The sequence below is a fragment of the Podarcis gaigeae genome, assembly GCF_964106915.1.
Source record: "Podarcis gaigeae genome assembly, chromosome: 2".
NCBI lineage: Eukaryota > Metazoa > Chordata > Lepidosauria > Squamata > Lacertidae > Podarcis > Podarcis gaigeae.
In genome coordinates this window covers 78,204,452-78,228,852 of record NC_139679.1, presented here as the reverse complement: position 1 = coordinate 78,228,852, position 24,401 = coordinate 78,204,452, and the positions used below count along the sequence as shown (strand labels likewise).

The window sequence follows — 24,401 nt, the reverse complement described above, 5'->3', positions numbered from 1 at the left end:
TTAACTACCCAGTTGTAATTCAAAAGCATTAGGCAGCAAAAGAACAAAATAGTGTTGATAGTGATAAATGTAAATGCCACAGGCTGTCTTAGGTGCTGGTGAATTTGCCATCATTGGGCATATTTTAAGCTGAAAAAGTTTGACAGACCTCTGTAAGCAATGTGGCAGTTGTATTCTGTATTTAAGAGCCTGCATTGTGCAGGATATAGTCTCCAAAGTTCCCTCTAACTGTGATTCTATAGCACCCTTTTTTGCATCGTGCCAAATTTGCCAAAATGAGATCTGACTAAAGCTGAAATCTTTAATCAAAAAACTATGGAACCCTTTTATCCTGCAACAATATCACTTGAAGGATGCTGTGTTGTGTCATAGTGTCCCTCCACAAAGGTGCTGTGGAGTGTATTAGGAGTGTAACTTGCCATAACAGCAAAAAAGAAAAATGGGGGCAATGTTGTCATACTACCAGGCATTCCAGATGTAAGTGCCTGCAAAAATTTAAGTCAATTTTTGCCACCTATTCTGAAACCATCCAAAAATGTCTCCTCATTTTTGTTACGAGATATAAAAGTAAGGAGTTGCTTTTCACCATGTCCAGACAAGACACTCTGTGTCCTTATATATAATCCCCCAAGGCACCTGCCATCATTCCGAATTACCAAACAGAAATAATGAAGAAATCTATGGTAAATGAATATTTTAAAAATCCCAAAGAAAGATGTATTCCAGGATGCGTATTTTGGTTTAAATGTTTGCATTAAATGTTTTGCAAATAAAAAATAAAAAAAATCCTGCCATGTTTGCTCAAAATTCATTTGGAAAGTTCTACTTTTGCAGGTAACATAATCTCTAGGGTGCATCATAGAAATAAATGATGCAGATTCCTCAAACTATTTAAAATTTTCTGGATTGATGCCTTATTATAACTCAAAATTTTGCCTAGTATCAAAGACAAGGTGGCTCAGCCATGTTCAGTGCTTCCAAATAAAACCAAGAAAAGCTTGTGGTTTCGAGGCAGAACCCAGAGAAAAACTTGTGTTCATCCAAATGAAAGAATGTTTTCACACGGCCTTCTGTGAACTGAACACAAACCGACGAGTCTGGCACAGCAAAATGTTCCTCAAGTTGAGCACAAAAAAGGCCCAGTCCAGAGAGGAACTGAATAAGTGTGTGGGTGCTAAGTGCACCAGAATCAGGCCCAAACTTGCTAATGACTTTTCCTAGGATTGTGGGGATTAGTAACAATGTGTCTCCTGCAGTTATTTGCAACCTGAATAAAGCAGGAAAAACTCTTTTTGACTTTGTCAAGTTTTTTTTTTTTAACCTTTTCCTTCTACAGAGCATAGCTCATTTTCCTTTGAGAAAATGTTTTTCTCACTGGGCTTTACTTGAAAACACGAGGGATATGCCACCTTTCCCACTGAATGACAGGCTAACAACTAGGTCTTCTTTAGCAGAGGTCTGGGTTGTTACTTGCCTAACAAAGGAGACTATTGAGGTGGAAATAACTTCACCACCGTGTCACCTCCGTTTACCCAAATCCTTTTCTAAGAAGCAGCAAGCTGTATTTCTAAACCATGGTAAAAGACTTGAAGAGAGTCAGTAAGCAAAAATTTCATCAATGGATTCCCTCAGCTGCACCCTTCTCATTTGATAGAAGATGATCTTCCCTGCTACGAAGGTTTAGTTATCAAGTAAGTCTCATTCCCATTCTATCTAACATGTACATTTCAACTGTTTCCAGCCTTTGGATCGATAAACCAGCATCATGGCTTGGATACATCAAGGAACTTCCATCACTATATTTATAACGTAACCAACATCACACAACAGCCCTACAGCACCACAGCTTATCAGAGAGGAAGCTTTATGCAGAGGCGTGGGGTTATTTTTTTACATTTTGTGGCCTGCAAATTCAGACTGAGCTTTGCCACTTCCTTTCATTCCCTGTGCAACTAAGGGATCCCTAAAAATATACAGTTGTACCTTGGTTTTCGAACAGCTTAGTTCTCGAACGTTTTGGCTCCCAAACGCCACAAACCTGGAAGTGACTGTTCCAGTTTGCGAACTATTTTTGGAAGCTGAACATCTGATAGGGCTTCCGATTGGCTACAGGAGCTTTCTGCAGCCAATCAGAAGCCACACTTTGGTTTCCGAACATAGACTTCCGGAACGGATTCCGTTTGACTTCCAAGGTACGACTGTAGTAGGTGTCCAATTGTGTGCCTCTCAAATTCTCACAAGACACCAGTGCCTGCCCAAATATGACCATATATACACACATACACACACAATCATGCTGGCACCAGACACTCTCACATCATCTAGATATTCTCTCCCACAAGTGCCCATAACTAAAGAACTGAGTCAGTCAATAGGTAAAAAGGACTCATATGTTCAACAATATTATTATATATTTTGCATTACAATATTCTATAAGATTATTTAAAAGCTACGGTATAGTTATAACAAAATATAGCTGCTTTGAACTATATGAGGAAAGGCGGGTATACATATTTAAATAACTGAAAGAATAAATCCCAGCTTTGCAACTTAACAATAAAATGATGCCAGTTTCACTCCATATCAAACCTGCTGCCCCATACTATGTCACTTATACCTGTACTGGCTATGTGTAAAACCAGTATTATTTGTAGTGGACAATGCAAATATAGTACTGTATATTGTGATGGTGAATTACAGTATTTACTGAATGCACAAGGGACACATTTCTTGATTTTCAAAACTCCATACTTTGCCAAAATTTAGCATTTGCCAACAGGACCTAAAGTTCTCATTCTTCTCTTTTGGACTTGTGCATTTGTGAAACTGTAATGTGGGTGGGCATATGAACAGAAATTTGGCTGTCTGCATATCACATAGTATTTTTATTTTAAACAAAACCTGAAATCATAGTAAACACAGCATACAATGTATCCTTAGTTCTTTCTTCACACTTTCAAGCCATGGGAGTAAGTTCATTTGAAAAGTGCAGATATAGAAAATATAACTCTAAGTGTTCAGTGGTATTCTTTCCTGCAATGTCAGAAAAAGCATTCCTCAGCACCCTCAGGCATCAAATATACAAATATTATTGTGATATAAATATTATTCTGGAACTCCTAAACATGCTCCGGGGGCAACATATTTAACTAATTAGATCTAATGCAAATATGCACTCTTTCATCCCTGATAAATTTCTAGTTCTCCTCAAACTTTTCAAAATCCACTAATGCAAGCATTAATATTCATTGCCACTGAATATGCTTCCATGCATTACAAATCCATCAGATGTCAAGATAGTGGTGAATGTTCAGTTCAACTCAGAAAACACTCCCCCACTTAAATGAACTCTGTCCTTTACCTAACTATAATAAAATTATTTCTTTCTCTCTTGGTCAACGACCCGTTCAAAGAATATGTCTTAATAAGAGTAGTAGACAATATATTTATGGGAGTGGCACAGAGATTTATTAATAAAGGCAATCTTAAAAAATGTTTGCAGGTGACTACTGCAGAATTTTAGTAGAAATACAGCATTTACACTTTTAAAAGGAAAGACTCGGGTTCCTCTCTGATCTCTCTCAGTGTGTGTGTGTGTGTGTGTGTGCGTGCAGCTGGCCTCTGCGCACATCTATACTCCACCACATGCTACTTTGTTGATTTTGTTGCTTTGAACGCTTATGCCTACAGAGCACAGCATGACTGATGGGGTTAAAAAACACAAGAGAACCTGCTCAACATTTGCTGAAATGAAAGCTTGGATTTCTCATCAATCATTTAAAAACAAGTCTTAGCAGCTTGTGCACACAAATTATTCCTCTTCCGAGGCACAGTTCTGCACCAAACAAATGCTTCAATGATTCAGATTTTTTCACAGGATAGTTATTTTGTACAAATAAATTGCCCGGATAGCAAGGAAATTGGCTTAGCATAAATTATTTTTTATTACTTAGAAATTGGTAAGTTGTCCTTTACCAGAATCATTGCTCACACTCCTACTTGGACTGAATGATTAATATTTGGATTCTAGGAAGTGGAAACTCCCAGATGCATATGGTTGTGTCCAATGATGCACAATCAGCATTCTATTATCACAACGTAACATCCCTGTTTCCGCACACCCCCAAAATCTGCTTTGGAGAGCACCTGGACCCTCTGCAGCAAGGGAGAAAAGGCAAGTTTCATTGCATAAGCAGAAGTCTGTTATGTAAATGGAGCAAGATTGGTGGATACAATTCATGGTTAAGAGAGTTCTTATCAGGTCGCAGCTATTCAGGTTAACAATGCAACATCTCAGAAGCACTAGTGAAATCAATCCATTTTCCAGGTTCAGCCATGGATGATGTCCAGTTATGCAAGTTTTTTTAAAAAATAAACTACAGAAAAAAATAGTAATTGTTGGGGAAACAATAGACTGTTTTGCCTGCGCAAAGATGACCAGGCACAAGCTCCCCGGTTATGTACAGTTATGGCAGAAAGGGATAGAGAAACTCCACTCAACACATTTGACCATGCAAATTTTGTGTCTCTGCATTTTAGATGCAATTACTCCCTACAAAATCTGTAGCAGCAGATGGTCAGAAGTATAAACACACATAAAGAGAACTCCTGTGCTTCCTTCTCCTAACGCTTAAAAATGCTGGGGAAAATTCACTAGATATTTTTGTGAACATTTTTCAGCCAGCATAGATAGCACAGAAAAACATAGCCAAAGAAAAATTGAAGCACTGGGACCAAAACAAGCAAAGGAACACTCTCCCCCACCAAGTAATCTTCACCACAATGAGAACACAACTGGAATATAACCTTAGCCAAAAACCAAACTAAGGGCCAAACATTTCCTAAACGACAGGAAATGCTCAGATAAGGTATTATGTATGATATGCCATCTCCAATGCATTGATAATATTTGGCTGAGATTAGGAGTCCCTTCCAACAGAAATTTAAGTTTCAGGGCCCTGCTCAGGAAAGTCTTGCAACAAACTCTTACAGATAATATTCCAAGGAAAACATTCCCATCCTCTCAACACACATGCATACACAAAATACTAGCCATCATGTGCAGAACAAAATTTGATTTTAATGAGATGTGCTTTCAAGTAAATGTGTCTGGATTGCACATATTCATTCCCAAAGAAAATATATATTTTTATTTCCTATTACGGAAGAGTTCTTGGTGTCACCTATGTGAATTTTATGTAAAAACAGTTTGCTGCTGAAATTCTCACGTTGCCATAAGCTTACATTTAGCTATTATTGTTTGCTCCACACCTTTCATTTGAAGAGAGTTAATATTGTAATTAGTTTAGAATAAAAGTTTACTTATACTTACTCCCAAAATTCCATCACTGGAGAAGTAGCATTCTGCAAATATTGTTGGGAGCAGTTGCTCATATTAATTTTTTGAAATTCTACACAGTGTTCTATAAAAGAATAAAAAATAATAATGCTGTGATTTTAAAACTTTCAAGTTCACTTTGAATATGTTAAGATCATGGCCACAGAGATCTGAAAACAAGATTCAGTCACATGCTTTGATTACTAATTCATACTGGTTGTCCTCAGAAAGGTGTTCACTAGCTGCTTTTGGTTTGTCCTGTTACAACTGCAACAGCCAGACCAGTTGGAGGCAGCAGAAATAGGATAATTTCCTCTGATTGCTAGGGAGTTTAATCATGCATTGTGCTTGATTCAGTTGACCGCAGTTCAATTCCTAATGCCTATCACTGGCTCGGGAATCTCTTTCTACCAGCAGAAAGGTGGACTTAATATGGCAAGTGGCAAAGCTACCATTTGGCACACTGTTATCTCTGGCATGAGAGAAATGGTAGAAAGAGATCAAAGCAGTTCTCCATTATTGAGTTGACACTTACTATTTGGACAGCACTGAATATTGGCTAGGCTTTCCTAAACAGATGCCAAAAAGGACACTGAAGCACTATCATTTCTGATGGACTTGATGCTAGACTTTTAATTTACCTAAACATCAATAGATTCAAGTAAGAGTCCCAAGCTGTTAAAATGAATAAAAGAATGAGGATGAAAGAGTACAATTCTCACTAAAAATTATTTTAGATGAGGAATATGAAAAGAAAACCTTTACCATTTAAGAATGTATTATTTCCCTTTGAAGTGTAATGAACTAATTCAACGTGCCCTTATACATCACCAAATAAAAGAGGTTATTGGTTTGTAGTTTATACTACATGTAAACTCATAAGAGAATTAATATTTGCCAAAGGTTAGTGTGAGAGGCTTTCCACTGGACTCAACAAAAAGAACCGACAAAAATTTCAAGAGGTAAGACTGGAAGTATAAACAGATTGGCAACCCTTCCAAACCTTTTGTTTTAGTGCACACATGTAACCCTTTCTGAATCTCTGCCTCCATATTTTCACACTTGCACACACTTTTCATCACAATGTTTAATAATTCACAATAGTATGCAAATGTGTCCATCTGTTGATGGAAAGCTGTTTGATCCAGCAGATAGCTCTGTGAATCAAAAAATGTAAACTGTTTTGTCTTCAAGTTTACAGTGAGCTCAGATGTAAGTTTTAAAAATAAAATATAATAATAATAATAATACACTAAATTCCATTACATAAGAAGTAAAAAAAAACCCCTACATATAATTTCTCTATGTTTAGTTTGCAAAGTTTTAATAAACAGTTAAGGAACATATTGTACCATCACTTTTCAAACTAGTATGTTTTAGAAGAGAAGCTTTTAAAAAATAATACATGCTGTTGAAACCAGACTGTTTAATTCATGAAGCAAAATGATGTATGGGGGAAGATTTGAAGGCATTACTTTTATTATTCGAATAATCAACATTAATTATTGGGATTCATCCCTTTATTCTTACATCATGTGTTGCAAATCTGAATTACGCTAATTTTCACCATTATCTTGTTTGGCCCCATAAGCATTTAAATATTAAATCACTCTGCTGCTCTTTTAACATATTCATACAGACGGTATGTTCATTGTGCCCATACCTGTATTCCATTCATGCCCACAGGTTGCCCAGGGGAGCTCCGTTGTAAAGCAGTTAAACAAATAGAAGATGGCCCATGCTAAAATGATGATGTAGTAAACATTCAAATGTGCCTCAATAACCTGGGTAGCATATCCGATACCTGCAAAGTACAAATACAGGAACTTGTTTCAGCATTGTTAAAGGAAGAGGGAACGAGTGTCAGAAAGCAGTTTTTGTTCAGATTCTAAGATTGTCACTTGTTACAAAGAAAATCCTGAAAATATAAATGTAAGGGCTGTAAGGGAAGAACTGGTCATGGGGGGAGCAGTCTTTGAATATATGTGACAAATTAGATTGTGTAATGAAATAAGGCCAAGGCTGAGAACAGCAGGGCTATGCAATGGGTTCAAATGTAGGTAAAGCATGTTAAAGTGTTGGAAAAATGATTTTAGAGGTTCTGTTTCAATGTACAGTATAGAGAAGAGGAAACATTCTAAGTTTACAACAAAGCATTTAACATACAACTTTTTCATAAATTCTCCAGATATTTTGCATGCATTATCTGGCTAATGGCTACCTGTAAGGTGATCAGGTATCATTAATTTTTGTGCTGAATAAAAAAAGGGATAAAGCTAGGATTAAGAAAGTAGATTGCCTACAGTTATTCAGTGAGTTCATGGTTAAAGTGGATTTGAACTTAGGATTCCTGAGTTTACTGGTCCTCTGATGTGCTGCACTGGTCAGGACTTGACATGATCTGCTCACTAAGTTCCGAAAGCATCAGTAAGAAAGGTGTGTAGAATGGCTGGTGCAATGTTTTTGTTGTTGAAGGAAGCAGTAAAAAAGGTGTTTGCTCCATTTGTAAGATATTTCCAAAACTCATGAATGTTTTGTGTGTGCACATGCATAGATAGACGCATACATGTTTATATATGGGAAACAAGAGAGAATTTGACATGTACCTTCAAATAGTGGACAAACTTTCCTCCAACATGTAATGCCTCCTTCGCTAGTAAACTGTCCCAAGGCAGTTTCCAGGAAAAACACTGGTATTCCACAGCAAATAAAGAAAATCACATAGGGTATGAGAAAAGCACCTAAAAGCAAGGATTGAATATGTATTATTTAGTTTGATCCAGGTCCTTAAAGATAAGTAATAAGTTTAATTTCATGCATAAATTATTTATACAAGACTACCGTACATATCATCACTTTACTGTCTTATCTCAAACAACACTCTGGGCTCATCCACCCTTGAGCTTGTGCCATGCCTAGAAAGTGTGGGTCTGAGTGGTTTTCCCCTTGCTCCACTCCTTCCCAATGGAAAAACCTCTCTATAGTGATAGATTGGAACAAATGGCAATCCGGGAGAAACCTTAATTAATTGCCATTTGCTTTGATTGAGTGCTGAAGTGCAGTTTCCTCTGGGGGAAAGCAACAGGACAACAGGAAGTATGGATGAGCCCCTGTCTTGAATGTAGTATCACTGATAGCAAAGGAATATTGGTGCGGGTGAAGATGCATAGCTCTGGCCCCCGAGTTTTCAAAATTGATTTTTAAATGCCAACAATTTGTTATACCAACAAACTTAATATTTTCCAATACATATTTCAGGCTGATTTTTACTTACACTTGAGTCGCAGATTTAACATACTCTGGGACATGTACCCATGGTCTCTAAAAAGTTATTATAAATATGAGCTATTGTGCATGTGAGTATTAAACCCACTCACAAAGCAAAGGCATTCACATACTATGGATAAGAAACTACTATAGTATCAATATTTGCAACCAGAAATATCAATGGAACTAACATTCCCAGTTAAATGCTTAAATGTTATTGACTTGGACCTGATGTAGAGCACACAAAGCTAATGATGCAGTTAGGCAATCATAGATCCTGGACTTGATTGGGTGGGGGAGGTTGGGGGTGACTTCTTTAGATGGCTTTCTGTCTTCCTTCACTTACTTCAAAATGCAGTAAGCCAGCCCTGCTGAGTTTGGGGGCCCTTGACTTCTGTCCCAAAGCCCTGACTTGATGACACCACTGTACAACACTTATGCCATTGGGATGTGACTCAAAATGACCTCCCTGTGGCAAGATACCTGCCAGGCCAAAGACATTTAGAAGCACTTACTGCATGGATTCTCAACCTGTCATGTGTTAAGCCTCCACACACTCTTCAGTGATTACAAGGAATGTAGAAAGTGGGCAAGGAGACCTTAATCATTAATGCTACAGTTCATTTCATAAGTGTTCCTATTACGGGTCAAGCATTAATCAGTCACCACCATATGGACTGTATCTGCTGCAGCACCCCAATGGCAAATGTAACAAGAGAAGATACTTGAACAGTAGACAAAATGTGTAGCATGGAAAAACTAACTAGTAAATGTATAACCTTTATTGACTGATTACATTGTATTGCACTTCACTTTGAATTACTTGGTTTTTTGCTTTTTATGCATTGCTTTTTACTATTACAGTCATACCTCAGAAGTTGAACAGAATCCGTTCCGGAAGTCCGTTTGACTTCTGAAATGTTTGACTTCCAAAGCGCAGCTTCTACAGCCAATTGGAAGCTGCAGAAGCCCCGTTGGACGCTTGGCTTCCAAAAGAACAATTACTTCCAGTTTTCAATTGTTCAGGAGCCGGAATATTCAACTCCGAAGGTGTTTGGGAGCTGAGGTATGACTGTATTTGTAAATTGCTTAGAGAAACTTGTGTAAAGTGACTAATTAACTAAACAAATGATACTAATAATAGTTCCAATTGCATGGTTCTAAGCTATTTTAACTTTAATTTCCCTATACTTTTAAAGCTACTAAACTTAACTGGTGAAACTAACAGTTAAATATTCTTGTATTGCCTTCCATTCATGCAGCACACCAAAGCATATACTATGCTATTACTTAGCCCTGAAAATATAGCAGGTTTCCTTAAATAAGTTTGCAAACAAAATTATTTTATTTGGGTGGTAAATATGATCACAGTAACAGACATTCACTAAAAAGGGGGGGGGGCACCCAAAAGTGAAAGCTGAATATTTTTCATGTGTCATTAAGCAGTTTGGTAAAGTTTAGAAAATATTGCTGGATTGGTTCTAGAGAGCAAGTGGCATGCAGAAATTTTCAGAAACTGAATCTTCTTCCAATACAGTTTCACCTCTCTCATATACACCAGTGGATCTTAGTGACTGAAGCATTCTAATAATAATTTAATACATTAGATAATGATATTCTAAGTACACCTACTTGAGAAAAATGCAACAGCATTTCAACAAACACTTAATTTTTCAAGTCTTCCAAGGACAGCACAATCACACATAGAAATCCTTATTCAGGAACACCTTCAATTCTTGGTTTTCTTTTTGCAAATAAATTGCATTGGCCATTTGCTGAAACCTATTGTTTCAAGCCTTTTCAGAATACAGAATTCTGGTGCTTTTCTAGATGAAAAAAAAAAACCTATGCAACTCCATTATGAAAGTTAAAGAGACAAATACAGTGGTACCGCTGGTTACATACTTAATTCGTTCCAGAGGTCCATTCTTAACCTGAAACTGTTCTTAACCTGAAGAACCACTTTAGCTAATAGGGCCTCCTGCTGCCGCCGCGCTGCCAGAGCACAATTTCTGTTCTCATCCTGAAGCAAAGTTCTTAACCCGAGGTACTATTTCTGGGTTAGCGGAGTCTGTAACCTGAAGCGTATGTAAGCTGAGGTACCACTGTAAAGGGATAGTGAGTCTAACTAAGTAACTAACTAACTAACTGGAGGCAAAAGAATCCTATAAGTATAGTTCTGCTATCAGGATGTTCACACCAGCTCGAGAAGGGAGGTGACTGATTTTCACCAATCTCTCATTCTCTCTCTAACCCCTTGAAAATCTGTTTTATCGCCATTGACTGAACCATGACATTCACATACCCAGTGCTTTCCAATGTTGTTGCAGTACATAACTGTAGATCCAAAGCACAAATCCATTGTAATTTATTTTATTTTTATTTGGGTACACTGTACTCTGGGTACACTGTGGGGGTTTTTGGTGGTTTTTGTCATCAGCCTTTGTAAAAATTATGAAGATCCATGAGGATCCTTTGTGGATCAATGCTTCTGTAGTGCTAGAAAACATCAGATCTGTGATTTTAACTGTGCAGTCTACCACTGCAAGCTTTAATTTTGTGGTTGTAGAGGATGCGTAAAATCATGCAAATTCAAGGTCTGTTTTAGTTCTACTGGATCAGACTTTTGCCTAGACCCCTTATAAAAGCAAGGACTTATGTTCATGAGTGTCTGTCTGTCGAGGAGCAAGGAAGAGAGACACTGACCTGGGGAAGTGGGGAGGAAAACAACCAAAGTAGTGGTGTCAGAGTAATCTGTCAGAATTCCAAAAGGCCAGAAAGGATGGCAACCCTTGCTGCTTACCCAGAAATAAGACCCACTGAACTCAGTACGGCTTACTTTTGAGTACAGATATACAGTGGTACCTCAGGTTACATATGCTTCAGGTTACATACGTTTCAGGTTACAGACTCCGCTAACCCAGAAATAGTGTTTCAGGATGAGAATAGAAATTGTGCTCTGGCAGCGCGGCAGCAGCAGGAGGCCCCATTAGCTAAAGTGGTGCTTCAGGTTAAGAACAGTTTCAGGTTAAGTACGGACCTCCGGAAAGAATTAAGTACTTAACCCGAGGTACCACTGTATAGGATTGAAGTGTTTGGCTTTATATAAAAAAAAGCAAACAAACCTGTCTCTATGTCAAAAACAAGCATCAATTCTCAAAACACCTAAGCAAAAGCTATACATATCCTACACCACCAATCAAGTATCATCAATGTGCATGCTCTAATATGCATGTGAACAAGAAAAGATAGATGATACTGTTCATTTTAGCACTCAACACTCATACCACACAAATTAATGATTTATGTAGAAACTGGTTCATTGGCATCTCCTAGATAAAATCCTAAATCCTCAAACCATATTTTGCCCCACTTGATTCTGTGATTTGAACAATGATCAGTTTGTTTCTTTTAAGTGTAAATGCAAATTTAACCATGGGTAAAATTCAATTGAATAGCTGTGTTAGCAGAAGTCTCACTAGCACAATGGGGCTTTCCCCCTTTCCTCCCCCTATGCCCCCCCCCCCTCAAGTCTGGGGGTACTGGGATAATCCTCATGTCATCATGTGGGGCAAGGAAAAGGAAGATCATTCCATCTGGCAAGAAGAAATGTGTACGCTGATGGAATAATCATAATAGTGCAATGTTGACTTTGTCACATGGTCTCTAATATCTCAACTAAATTTGACATGGAAGAAGTGAAGTTCTGAGTCAGTATTGCACTAACCACTGAAAAGCAGTACTTAGACCCTCAAAATAATAATAATAATGAGCTTCTGTGTTCCTATGTAAACATATTTCTTATTTTACTCTGACGAACGTATACCTTGAAGTAGGAAATTTGCTTGATCATGTGGCATAAAAGTGACACCCCCAGCTTTGTCAACAGCATGTAACAAAAACAGCATGAGGAATTGACTAACACTAACCAACAAGAATCATTATTAATACAGAAGAGCTTGTTTTTCTGCCACTGTGTAGCAACAGACAACAATAAAGAAAAGCAAGTAAACCTACACACTGCGCTTTTAAGAGACGTAGCAAACCAAATGGCCCAAATTCATGATGGTGCTTCGCAGTACAGAAACACAAAATATTTTGGCCCTAAACTATTGGCAGAGAAACAGGAAATAAAGATTCACACTTTCTGTGCTGCTTTGTAGACAGGCTACCCAATAGTTTCCCTCATGTTGTTTAACGAACACAATCCCCATCTCTTTTGGCAGTGTTTGAATCTTTACAGTATAGTTGTTTACAAATGTCTTAGGTCAGGATAGAACTAGGCATTGTAAGTGTATTCAATAGGTTGAGCACACACCATAGTCCCTCCCACTTCTGCCAGCACCTCTACTTTTCCACGTTTGAAGAGCATCACCTCTATGCCAAAGCATAACCTACTAGCCATATAGTATGGGAGGTTACTCTTCAATGGACAATCCAAATCTCCCCCTGACCACATGGAACTGGTTGCACAATTGCTTAGATTCTGGTCTTAAAGCTTATCTGTAAATAAATTACTCTCATATTCAATGGCCTTAGTCCCAAAAGTGTGCCTAGAATTGTAGCCTTATAACTTTAAGGGAAGTGGAACTGTGTATAGCAAACTAGTGTCCATGGACCACCAGTGATCCACAAGTTTCATTCATGTGATCCACAACATGTCTCTGGATTTGTGGATGAAGATGGAAGGTAGCATATCCATCATTTTTAATATCTATGCTGATTATTAATTGTACTTTTCTTGTTTTATTTCTTCTATTGTACTTTATTGTATTATACAGTAATTTGAATTCTGTGAAATTACAGTTGCTAAAAGAGGCGGTACACCAAAAATATAAGCAATGTCCAAATGGTCCTTGGAGGGGGGGGTTGGGAACCACTAGAGCAGGGGGTCCCAAAATTGAGGTTCATGAACTTCATTAAGGTGATACACAGTGCCTTTGCATTAAATATTAATTTACATTTCAAACTGTATTTTATTGCTTCTTTTATATCTTATATTGTTTTTATTGTATTGCAATTTCAGTTCAATGAAATCAATCAGCACCTAGCACAGTGCATTATAATTGCTACAACTGTCAAATTGTATTTTCTTATCATTGATCATATGTGCATATAGGCATATATGTTTCTTGCATGGTATAGTTACTATTATGAATGTGATCCATAAATATATACCTAGAATAGATAATATCTAGAATATTTTGTCATTTAATAATCTAAGGATAATACCTAATCCAAATTACATTTCATCCTGCCTCACAATATCACAGTACTGTACTGAATACTGTTTAGAGTTTGCTGTAGCGGTATGTCCCTTCTTCAGTTTACAATCCACCCTCTTTTCCTTTGAAAACATTGATCATATTTGCCTCCTTGTGCTATTACAGAGCAGAAGTTCTTCAAGTTTAGCATTCAGGACAGGATCCAAAGAACCATGCTACTAGCTCTACTCATCCCAAACATCCTTGACTTGTGGTTCTCAAGAATCAGTTACCTCTCCCCCAAACACACACAGAGTAATGAAACATAGCAAAATACTATTGAAACACTTTCAAAAGCAGCATTTACTGTGGCATGACTTTAAGAATTACTGTTCAAATGTTTAAAAAGTGGAAAATCCAATCGATCCTCAGATATATTAACACCTGTTTACAATGAGCAAAGCAAAATAGAACTATCCATTCCATGTTGACTGCCCCAAGAACAGCATTCAGAGGTTCTTTCTGACACAGAGAATTGATGGTCTTATAAAAGCACTTCACTGTGTGTTGAATTGTGGTTGATGGTTATATTTCTGAATACTAACATAGCTAGTAGCCAATGGCAGACCTTAAAATCACTTTTAGAAGCTATTTAAAGCTGGTGGTCATCACAGAGCTCCATGGCAATACAAATGAAGTCTACCTAATTTGTAAAAACAAAAACCTGAGGCTGCTGTGCCAACACCATGCCAAGACAGCATTGAACTCCATCTGAATAGATATGCTTAAGGTTGCACTGTGAGCATAACTTCAGTATGCAACATAAAATCTCTATAACTGTATAGAGTACAGTATATGTGACAGTATAACCGGTAATGCTTTCCAAAGTTATATTAACTAAAAGTCTAGTGGCACCTTAAAGACTAGCAAATATATGTGCATGCACACACACAAACACACAAATGCAGTCAATATAACAGTTTCTTTCTTCACTGTCCACCATGCAGTTAAAGAAGTGTGTTGCTGCCTATAAAAGATCTTGCACAATGCACATGTTATTTGGGTGCTTCTAGATGGGGGCTTAATTTGGAAATAGGCCATTGAGATTTGCAGATAGAATGTTAGCAACAAGTGTTGTTGTTGTTAACATCGGATCTCCCTTAGAAATTGTACATCTGGATTAAATGTTCAAAATATACAGTCTGACATTTTGAACCCAACAACATGAGGATGCTGCTAAATACCTGCATGTCTGAGGAACTCTAACCCCACAATAAATACCCATGTGGTAGCACTGCTTTGCTAGGAGACATTTAGCATGGATTTTGTCTAAACTCTGTAATATTCACCAGCAACAAGCTTTAGGAAAAGAAACCTTCTGCCTGAGAGCGAAAACTGAAATTTGTCATTAAAGTGTTTTTTTAAAACAACAACACTTTCAAAGGGTTCAATGGGATTGCATGGTGTGTTTTCAATTCAGTCTAGCCAACAAACCTGTCCTTTTGTCAACATGACTCTACACAGTCACTACATTAATCTAAATTCCATACTGCAGGTGTAGCATTTTACATGCCATGCTCACACCTGCCTGAATGCTAGCATACACTGAGAAAACCTCTTTTTCCTGACATTAAGCGCACAGACCTTTCGGCGATTCCCTAGGGCATGAAAGCTATGCATTTACACATGATGCCATCTTACCTCCTCCATTTTTGTAGCAGAGATACGGGAATCGCCACACGTTTCCCAGCCCAATAATCTCCCCAGCCACAGAAAGCACAAATTCAACCTTATTGTTCCAGTGGCCTCTTTCATGCACTTTCTTATCGTTACTGTGGACCAAGTTGGTACTTGAGGCTTCGGGGTCCAGAGCATCCTCTGGCTTGCCATTAATTATAGGAATAGTCTTTTCAGCTGTCATGACTCTTTCCAGCCTGAAGGAGAAGGAGAAAAGGGAGGGGAGATAGTAAGGAAGGTTTGGGTGTTGAGACATCCCTTTCTACTTGGTCAACACACCGTTTGCTTTGCATCTCCCGTTTCACAAAAGCCTCAATAAAAAAGCGCAGGAGATGCAAAACTTTGCCAGATCCCTGCTGCTGCTGGGATTATTTAGCGCGATAAATACAAACGGAGACAAGGAGCATTGCGCTCCCTTTTCCCACAATCCCTCCCCTGACCAAATGCAGCAGCCTTGCAAACCTGCCATGCATCCCTGGGGTTGCCCTGCATCTTCCTAGGGTGAATGTAACGCGTGGGGAGGAGGCCGGATTCTTCGACTCACCCAGGACTCTGCCTGTGCTGTTGGGAGAGGGAAGAGGTCGTTGCCGGGCTCGCCGCTGCACCTTCGGGCTGCGTCCCTCTTCGTCCTGTTGCGCCGTCAAACTGGGCAGAGGGGGCCCGCGGCGAGGCAGGCGTCCGCGGCGGAGGCGGCAACCGGGGCTGAGGGGGAAAGGCTCGTGATAGGCAGGGACGTCTGGTCTTCTCCCTGGCCGCTGTCGCTGCCTGGGAAAGGCTGGGGTGCTCCTGGGCTGGCCACGCTGCTGAGGGGAAATTTGCAACTGCTCGGCGGCGCTCGCGGAGGAAAACGCACAACACCCGCCCCCTCCACCCACCTCAGTCTGTCCCACCAGCTCTCCCGCCTCCCCTCCTCCTCCCCGCTTCGCTGCCAGCAGAACAGCACAAGCCCGCGCTCCACCTCCTCATAAACGACGACAAATATATATATGTCTATTCCCACCCGCCCCTCCACCTCCCGTATCCTCCCCACCCCCCGTTCCCGCCTTTAGGACATCTACGAGCTGAGGGAAGCAAGGGGCGGGGAGCCAAAGAGCTACTAGCCATGGCCACATGGGCGCGGGAAGCTGAAGCAAGCTAGCCCAGGGCTCCATGCGGCCGAGGGAGAAAACGAAGTCGTTGCCAAAATGCAGGCGAAGCTGGGCTGAGGGGCGAATGAGACCCCCCAAAAAAGGCGGGAGAAGAAGCCAGAGGCCACCCGCCTAAGACACTGTGTGTGAAATGTTCCATGAGATTGCAGTGGCCTAAAACAAGGGGCAACAATGTCATTAGCTTCGCCTTTGGGGCATCCTCAGCATTAGCAGAGGCAACCGGTGTTTGCCAGGGATGTGCACGCGGCTAGCCATAGTTCACTGCTGAGCAGAGGCGCCAACTTGCACACCAGATTGAGGGGTCCCAGCATCATGCGTGTGTGTGACGTCACGTGGGCAAGGCGCATCATGCGCCTGTGATGTGACCCACACAACGCGCTCGGCCTCCGCCTGACCTGGCCCACTGCCGCTGCCACACACTCACACACACCTGCAAGTGTGTGCAGGCTGCTTCAGCCCACTGCCTCCTGCCAACTTACCATCCAGCACTTCCAGAAGTGAAGCCCGGCTTCCTGAAGTATGTCTGCAGCAGCAGTGGACCTCAGTGGAGGCCTTGAGGTGGCAGAGGCCTTGGCCTCATCACAGTGGTGAGCCAGCAAAGGTAAGGTTTCCAACAACCAGGGTTCAGAAGCATTGCCGCCTTAAACTGTGGAAGAAGAACATAGCCGTCATGGCTGATAGCCATCGATAGCCCTCTCCTTTCATGAATTGGTCTAATCTTGTTTTTAAGCTATCCAGGTTGGTAGCCATTGCTGCGTCCTCTGGAACAAGTTCCATAGGGCTCCTCAAATATTTTGTTTGGGAGAGCCAAAGACCCCTCAGCCTCTAGGAGTTGACTCCTATGCCAGCTAGTCAACAAGACCACTCCTGTTGAAAGTGGCTGCTAGACTGGAACTCAGCACTTTTTTGGAGGAGCACTTTCCTGAGCAGGTAGCTCAAAATGCTTGTTGTGATCTAAGGATGCTGCTTCTACAGATGTTACAAGGTTTAGAAACCCTAGAAATAGAATGATAATACAGTGGTACCTCGCAAAACGAATGCCTCGTAAGACGAAAAACTCGCAAGACGAAAGAGTTTTTCGATTTTTGAGTTGCTTCGCAAGACGAATTTCCCTATGGGCTTGCTTCGCAAGACGAAAACGTCTTGCAAGTTTGTTTCCTTTTTCTTAAAACCGTTAATACCCAGGGTGCATTGCTTGAAGAGGTGCTTCGCAAGACGAAAAATTCGCAAGACGAAAAAACTCGCAGAACGAATTAATTTCGTCTTGCGAGGTACTACTGTATAAACAAATGAGTTGTGGTGCCTTTCTTGTGACCAGGTAAGGAGGTCCAGAGTACTGCTGCACCTGGTCCTGCTTTTCGAGAGGAGTACGTGAGCAGTGGCCAAGAACAGAAACCAAAAGTGGAGATGCAATAGGGATAGTGTTTCTCTAAAACATATGTTTTTTCATTGTCCTATATTGAAAGATTTTTGGCAGAAGGTAACTGAAACTAGCAACAGAACTGTGTGGAACAACCTTACATTTATAGAGCAAAATATTCTTTTGAATTATATACCCAGCACATGGAACCGTACAAAAGGACAATACAAGTGGGCTCTCCGTGCCCTTACCACAGCAAAAAGACTGATACTGATGAACTGGAAAAATAAAAATGGGGCTCCCTTCTATGATTGAATTGAAGATGTGTACAAACTCGTAACATATGAACAACTTGCATATAAACACAGACTTGCCATGGACAAATTCAATGATATTTTGAATCCATTCTTACAAATACTGTAATAGGTTAAGATCTGGTGCAGTACAATAACAACTTTGTAAAGTAAGTGGTACCTCGGTTTTTGAATGTAATTCCTTCCGAAAGACTGTTCAAGTTCTGAAACGTTCAAAAACTGAAAACTCGATACGGAAGCCTCAATACAGAAAACTCAGTAAGGAAGCCACGTGGCACGTTTGACTTCCGAGGCTTGTTCGAAAACCAAAGCATTTACTTCCAGGTTTATGGTGTTCGAAAACCGAAATGTTCATCAACGGAGACGTTCAAAAACCGAGGTTTGACTGTATACAATTCCCCCCCCCCTTTATTTTCCCTTCTACATAGCTACTGTTTCTCTTTTTCTTTCTCTCTTTTATTTATATCTCATTATGTTTAGTGCACATATAATTATGTCCTTTTCGAACTTTCAATAAACATGGGGAGAAAAGAAGAATAGAAACCAAAAGTAACCCAGTCAATAGAAACCGAAAGTCCTGAAAAGGTCCTCAGGAAATGGGTAGCAAATATCCTGCTCTGGTGCTACTGTTTTGATTGGGCGAGGGTTGAAAGAAGGCACAAGGGTTTGCTATTTATGGTTGCTAGAGAGAAAAAGCAAAGGAGAGCTGTTTGTTTAGGTATGGATATCAGCTACTTCAAAAAGCAGAAGACACCAAGTGAGCCTCAGACACATACTGAACATACCGCTTCACTGGATATCATGCAAGTAGCACCTAAAAGAGACAGAAAATATTGAGGTACTGGTAGGGGCAGGGCATGAGAACATCCCAAATGAAAATACTGAGGCAGCTACTAGCACTGTACAACCTGAATAGCAGAAAAAGCTGGATATAGGGAACTACCGAAAGCAAATCTTGTATCAGGTGCTTTAGAGTGGTTTTCACAAACCTAGACCCCCTACAAAAAGTTATGTACAGTATTTAAGCATCATAGTATGGCTCCAATAGCATTTTGCCATGCATGGCTTTCTAAATAGTCTCATTTGTTGGTGTTCACTGTTTTGAAAGGACCTATATGTCATTATTGCATTTTATTTCCCTAGCTAGTAATCCAAGGGATACGGGACACATGTGTCAACTGAACAGCAAATGTGTCAATTGAACAGCAATTTAATAAGTCATATGTAGGAGCTAAACAGGAAAATAAACAGACACTGTACTGTATACAATCAACTCTTGTGTATTGTGGGTCATATAGCATTGTTCTTTAGACCATTACTTCTCTTTAGGGTAAGACCAGTACCACAGGTAACATGACAGACCTTCTACAGTTTCATGTTGAGTAAAGGGATGTTGTATTTCAAAAAAACCCTGGAAACCTGGGTGGGCAATGCTAAGTACCCCTCTGCAAGAACACAAAGCAAATTAATCAAGTTGTGTGGCTGAATTTCAAGAGAGGATATTGTTGTGAAGACTGATGCTTCCACAAATTTCTCAGTTTTAGCAGATGAAACAGCAGATATTTCTTGCATACAACAACTCTCTAGGTGTAAGATTTGTGGAAGAAAGTGAGGAGAGTGCACTATACATGAGGAATTCATTGGGTTCATTTCAGTCTCAGACCAAACTGCAGTAGGCATAGCCTACTGGGCAAAGATGTGATGGTTGTTCCACCATAGCAGAAAAATAAGGTGGGTCTCAAGCATCAGTTATGGCAATCTACCTGCAGGCAACCTTTGCCCCCTACTCGGCCCATAAACTGAATTTCACTGGAAATGTACTGTATTAAAGCTATGATAAAAAAATTCTGTATAATAGAATTATGTCTAATACCCATCATAGCATTGCTGTTTGAAACACAGTGGACACACAAATACAGGAAAATCAGTTTGTTTGCAGAAAATTACCCAAGTATTCTTTTGCAAGTAAAGCAATGATCGGGATCAAGCAACACACAAACAATACAACTTTTGTAGCAGTTGTGTGCCTCATTGACTTTGTTTGTCATGTGATCATAGGCAAATATTCTTCAGCACTAGAGCCAGTCACCTAAGAGATCTATGAGATTAGGCATAACAGAAATGAAAGTGCACATACAAGAGTTGCTCAGAATAGAGGAACAACACAGGAAAGCTAGCAAAGAGACCTTTAGCACAATAACAACCATATTTTGTTTTGCAGCTTTGTAAAGGTACCCCTGCCCATACGGGCCAGTCTTGACAGACTCTAGGGTTGTGCGCTCATCTCACTCTAGAGGCCGGGAGCCAGCGCTGTCCGCAGACACTTCCGGGTCACGTGGCCAGTGTGACAAGCTGCATCTGGCAAGCCAGTGCAGCACATGGAACACCGCTTACCTTCCCGCTAGTAAGCGGTCCCTATTTATTTACTTGCACCCGGGGGTGCTTTCGAACTGCTAGGTTGGCAGGTGCTGGGACCGAGCGACGGGAGCACACCCCACCGTGGGGATTCGAACCGCTGACCATGCGATCGGCAAGTCCTAGGCACTGAGGTTTTACCCACAGTGCCACCCGCATCCCTGTTTGCAGCTTGGTAAAAGAAAACAAAAATGATTCTCCAAAGTATCAGTTATACATTCCCAAGCCACAAAGAATTGAAGTTTGAAAGCAAGAGTATTGCTTGTATGTACACATATCCCACTGTCCTATCTGATGAAATCTTTGTCAGATTTGCATGTTATTTCTAAGCTTAGACAAACCTTGTTTCTAAACAAGTCAAGCCCAAACTGAGATAAGGCAAGAACAGGACCTTGGGCAAGACTTGAAGTGTGGTAGGCTCTGGTTGGTTAATTAAAAGGCCTTCATGTTATTTGTATACTTTGACTTTTGCAAGGCAGGGGAGACAGAGGCGTTGTATGGCACATGTTATCAAAGTCTAAGGATGGTGGGAGAAAGTGCTATTTTTCTAGAAAAAAGAGATGCCAGAACTCACCCTTGTTCTCTTATAATAACAATGGCCACCTGAGAGATGCCAGGACTGAAAACCCTGGTAGGAGAATTGTTTTCCTGTCACAGAGCCACTAATAAGATGTTGGTGCTTCTCCTTTCAAGGAAACAGCTGGACCTCATCATAGTCCTCTTCTGCACACTTCAAGATTCCCAGGTTATACACACTTAGTATTAAATCCACAAGTGTGTATACAGTTGTTTTAAATGTTTTATTTTATGTTTTTTTGTTTTTTTCTTTAATGTAATGATTTTGTTTATTGTGAAAATTAATAAAAATATTATTTTAAAAAGATTCCCTGGTTATGACAGATTGGACAAAAGGAATACACCTGCATAATGCCTCCAACAAACTACTTCCAACTCCCTTTCAAACAATAGTATTGTCTCCAGTCTACAACCTCAGGTGGCATTTTGAAATTACCTAGCTCTAGCCCATCAGATGAAATAGAAACAGTGGGTTCAGGAAACTAGTATGCTGCTGCACAGATTTCCATACCCACACATTCATGTATACAGGAGAATAATAGCAGGCACGGGTGTTCAATTTGGTGTCCTAGTTTTCTAGCAATTGATGACATCTTCTTGAGCTGCCAAGCAGTGATAGCACACAATGGACAGATTTGCTGGCAACGTTTATGGCCCGAAAAGATAGGCTCCTGTTGAGTTTGGCACATGCTAGTACAATATGCTTTGAGAATTGTAATGAAAATTATTTGTTGTCAAGATAATTCTCACAATTTTTTTCATCATTAAATATTTCTACAGTGTTGTTCCTGTATTGATCATAATCTGCAAATAGAAACACTGGAACATGTCCATGCAGCTGGATGCCGCCATCTTGCAAAAGTTTTAAAGGTTAGCATGCAATTTGAATACATTTAATGAAATAATGACAAAATTAAAAATAATATATGACAGTGGATCTGACCAGCAAAGTGGTATTCTGTATTCAACAGTGGTCTTGTAGGACTCTCATGAGCAATATGAGTCCTATCAGAATCTGATGATCAGGGAATTTGTCTATGAAAATAGATATTTTGCACTATTGTTGCTAATAAATATTTATATTTTGAAAGTTTACTTGTGCCAGTTTATACAATTTGTCCATCTAGCCCAGAATTTTTAGTTTGTCTGGGAGCAGTCATCTAGGGTTCAAGGCTACAGGTGTGTTTCTATTGCTAATACAAGCATGTAAATGTGGTTGGGGGCGGGGCAGAGTCCCAACTCAACCACAAAACTGACTGGTTGACCTTGGGCCAGTCATTGCCTCCCAGCCTAACCTATCTCACACAGGGTTGGTGTGAGGATAAAAGGGGATGGGGAACTATGAACACCTCCTTGTAGTAAAGATTAACAAGAAAGGAGATTCCAACGAAACATTTGGGAAAACATTTTGATGGTAAGAGCTGTTCAACAGTGGAACAGACTCCCATGAGAGGTGGTAGACTCTCCTTACTTGGAAGTTTTAAAGCAGAGGTTTGGGTGGCCTTCTGTTGTGGATGCTTTAGCTGAGATTCCTGCATTGCAGGGGTTGGACTAGATGACCCTTGGGGTCCCTTCCAACTCAAAGATTCTATGATTCCATGTAAATAATCCTTCTAACTGGAGATGCCAGGGATTGAAGCAAGACCCTTATAATACAAACCACATGCTCCATGGCAATCAAGGATTTGGTTGTGGTTAAAAAGGCTGCCACAACTATCAACTATCAGACAATAAATTACATGAATCAGAGATGTAGTAAATAAAGGTAAAGGTATATATATATATAAAACCCATGTAATAAATATGCACTGTATGAACCAGTACCATAGCTGTCAAGTGTCCCTTATTTGAAGGGACAGTCCCTTATTCCAGCGCCATGTCCCGCTGCTGTCCCTTATTGATGGATGTCCCTTAAATGTCCCTTAAATGATGTCCCTTAAATTTCAAAGGAAGCAGCTCCTCTCCCTCCCTCCCTGCCAGCCAGGGAGGAGGGAGGCTCCAACTGTGTTGCTTGGCTGCATTGCTCACCCAATAAGAAGTCTAAGAACGACTGGAGGGTGGAGCTTGCATGCCTTGTGGGTGGCTAGTTAATGCAAGCTGAGGGGGGGGGGTTGAATGCTGGACGCCATTTTGTTGCACGTGCTGCTGCAAACTTTGCAGTGCAAAGTCAGGCCGGGGAGCCATCTTAAGGTGAGGCTGCATAGGCCTTGTGGTGCATGTGATTCAGATTCTATTCAGTTGAACCTCTGGTTACAAAGTTGGTTGGACAGTGTTCGCGAAGCTACCAGCATGAGTTTGACCAGACTGCAGGAGGACAGGAAGACTGGAGTGCCTGGAACAGGTGAGGCTGCAGGTCCCTTATTATGGCTGCAGGTCCCTTATTTCCAAGGCTGCTGGTCCCTTATTTTCAAATCTGTAAGTTGACAGCTATGACCAGTACTTTTGTTTTTGTTCTGATCAAGACTAATATGCTCCCACTTCCATTTTTTATCAAAATCATGTGAAGTTTTATTGGCTATCTACTCCTCCTTAAATGCTTCTCTAGTGAGGACCAATCCCCTGAAATTAGATGGATATGATGCCCAGAGAATACCCTAAGCTTCTTGTTTCATTCTATTAAGCTTTAAAATGTAAAAGGTAGCAGGCATTTTCAAGTGATAGCTCTTACACAGAACACATTACAATAATTTAATCAAGAAACAATTCATCTAAGGTGATGGCAAGGTCTGGCTGTACCAGGAATGGGTGCAATTGGCACATCAGCTGAAAACGCACTTCTTAACAGAGTAACAGAATCGTAAGTTGGAAAGGACCCATTTGATCATCTAGTCCAGGCATGTCCAACAGGTAGATCGTGATCTACTGGTAGATCGTGGGGGTTTTCCTGGTAGAGCTTTGGCCCCTCAGTTTTTTCGTTCCGTCCGCCCCACAACAAAAGGGCGTGGAACAACTGTGGTTTCCTAAAGAAAGCTCAACAACTTTGGCTTCCTAAAAAAAGCTCAACTTTGGTCTATCTAACGACAATGGGTAGATCACCACCAG

At 40.2% G+C, this 24,401-nt stretch overlaps 1 protein-coding gene across 1 annotated transcript in view; it reads right to left on the bottom strand.

Moving 5' to 3' along the window:
- The window catches only part of SLC6A11 (solute carrier family 6 member 11), a 98,429-nt gene extending 81,968 nt beyond the window's left edge, over positions 1–16,461 (bottom strand). Inside the window, exons 1-5 of the mRNA XM_083726812.1 lie at positions 16,091–16,461; positions 15,511–15,743; positions 7,945–8,079; positions 7,002–7,142; positions 5,333–5,423 (exon numbers count right to left, since the gene is read on the bottom strand). Coding sequence (XP_083582938.1) covers positions 5,333–5,423; positions 7,002–7,142; positions 7,945–8,079; positions 15,511–15,730 — 587 coding nt within the window. The 5' untranslated portion in view covers positions 15,731–15,743; positions 16,091–16,461. The remainder of the gene's footprint in view (positions 1–5,332; positions 5,424–7,001; positions 7,143–7,944; positions 8,080–15,510; positions 15,744–16,090) is intronic.
- Positions 16,462–24,401: the final 7,940 nt, after the last annotated feature.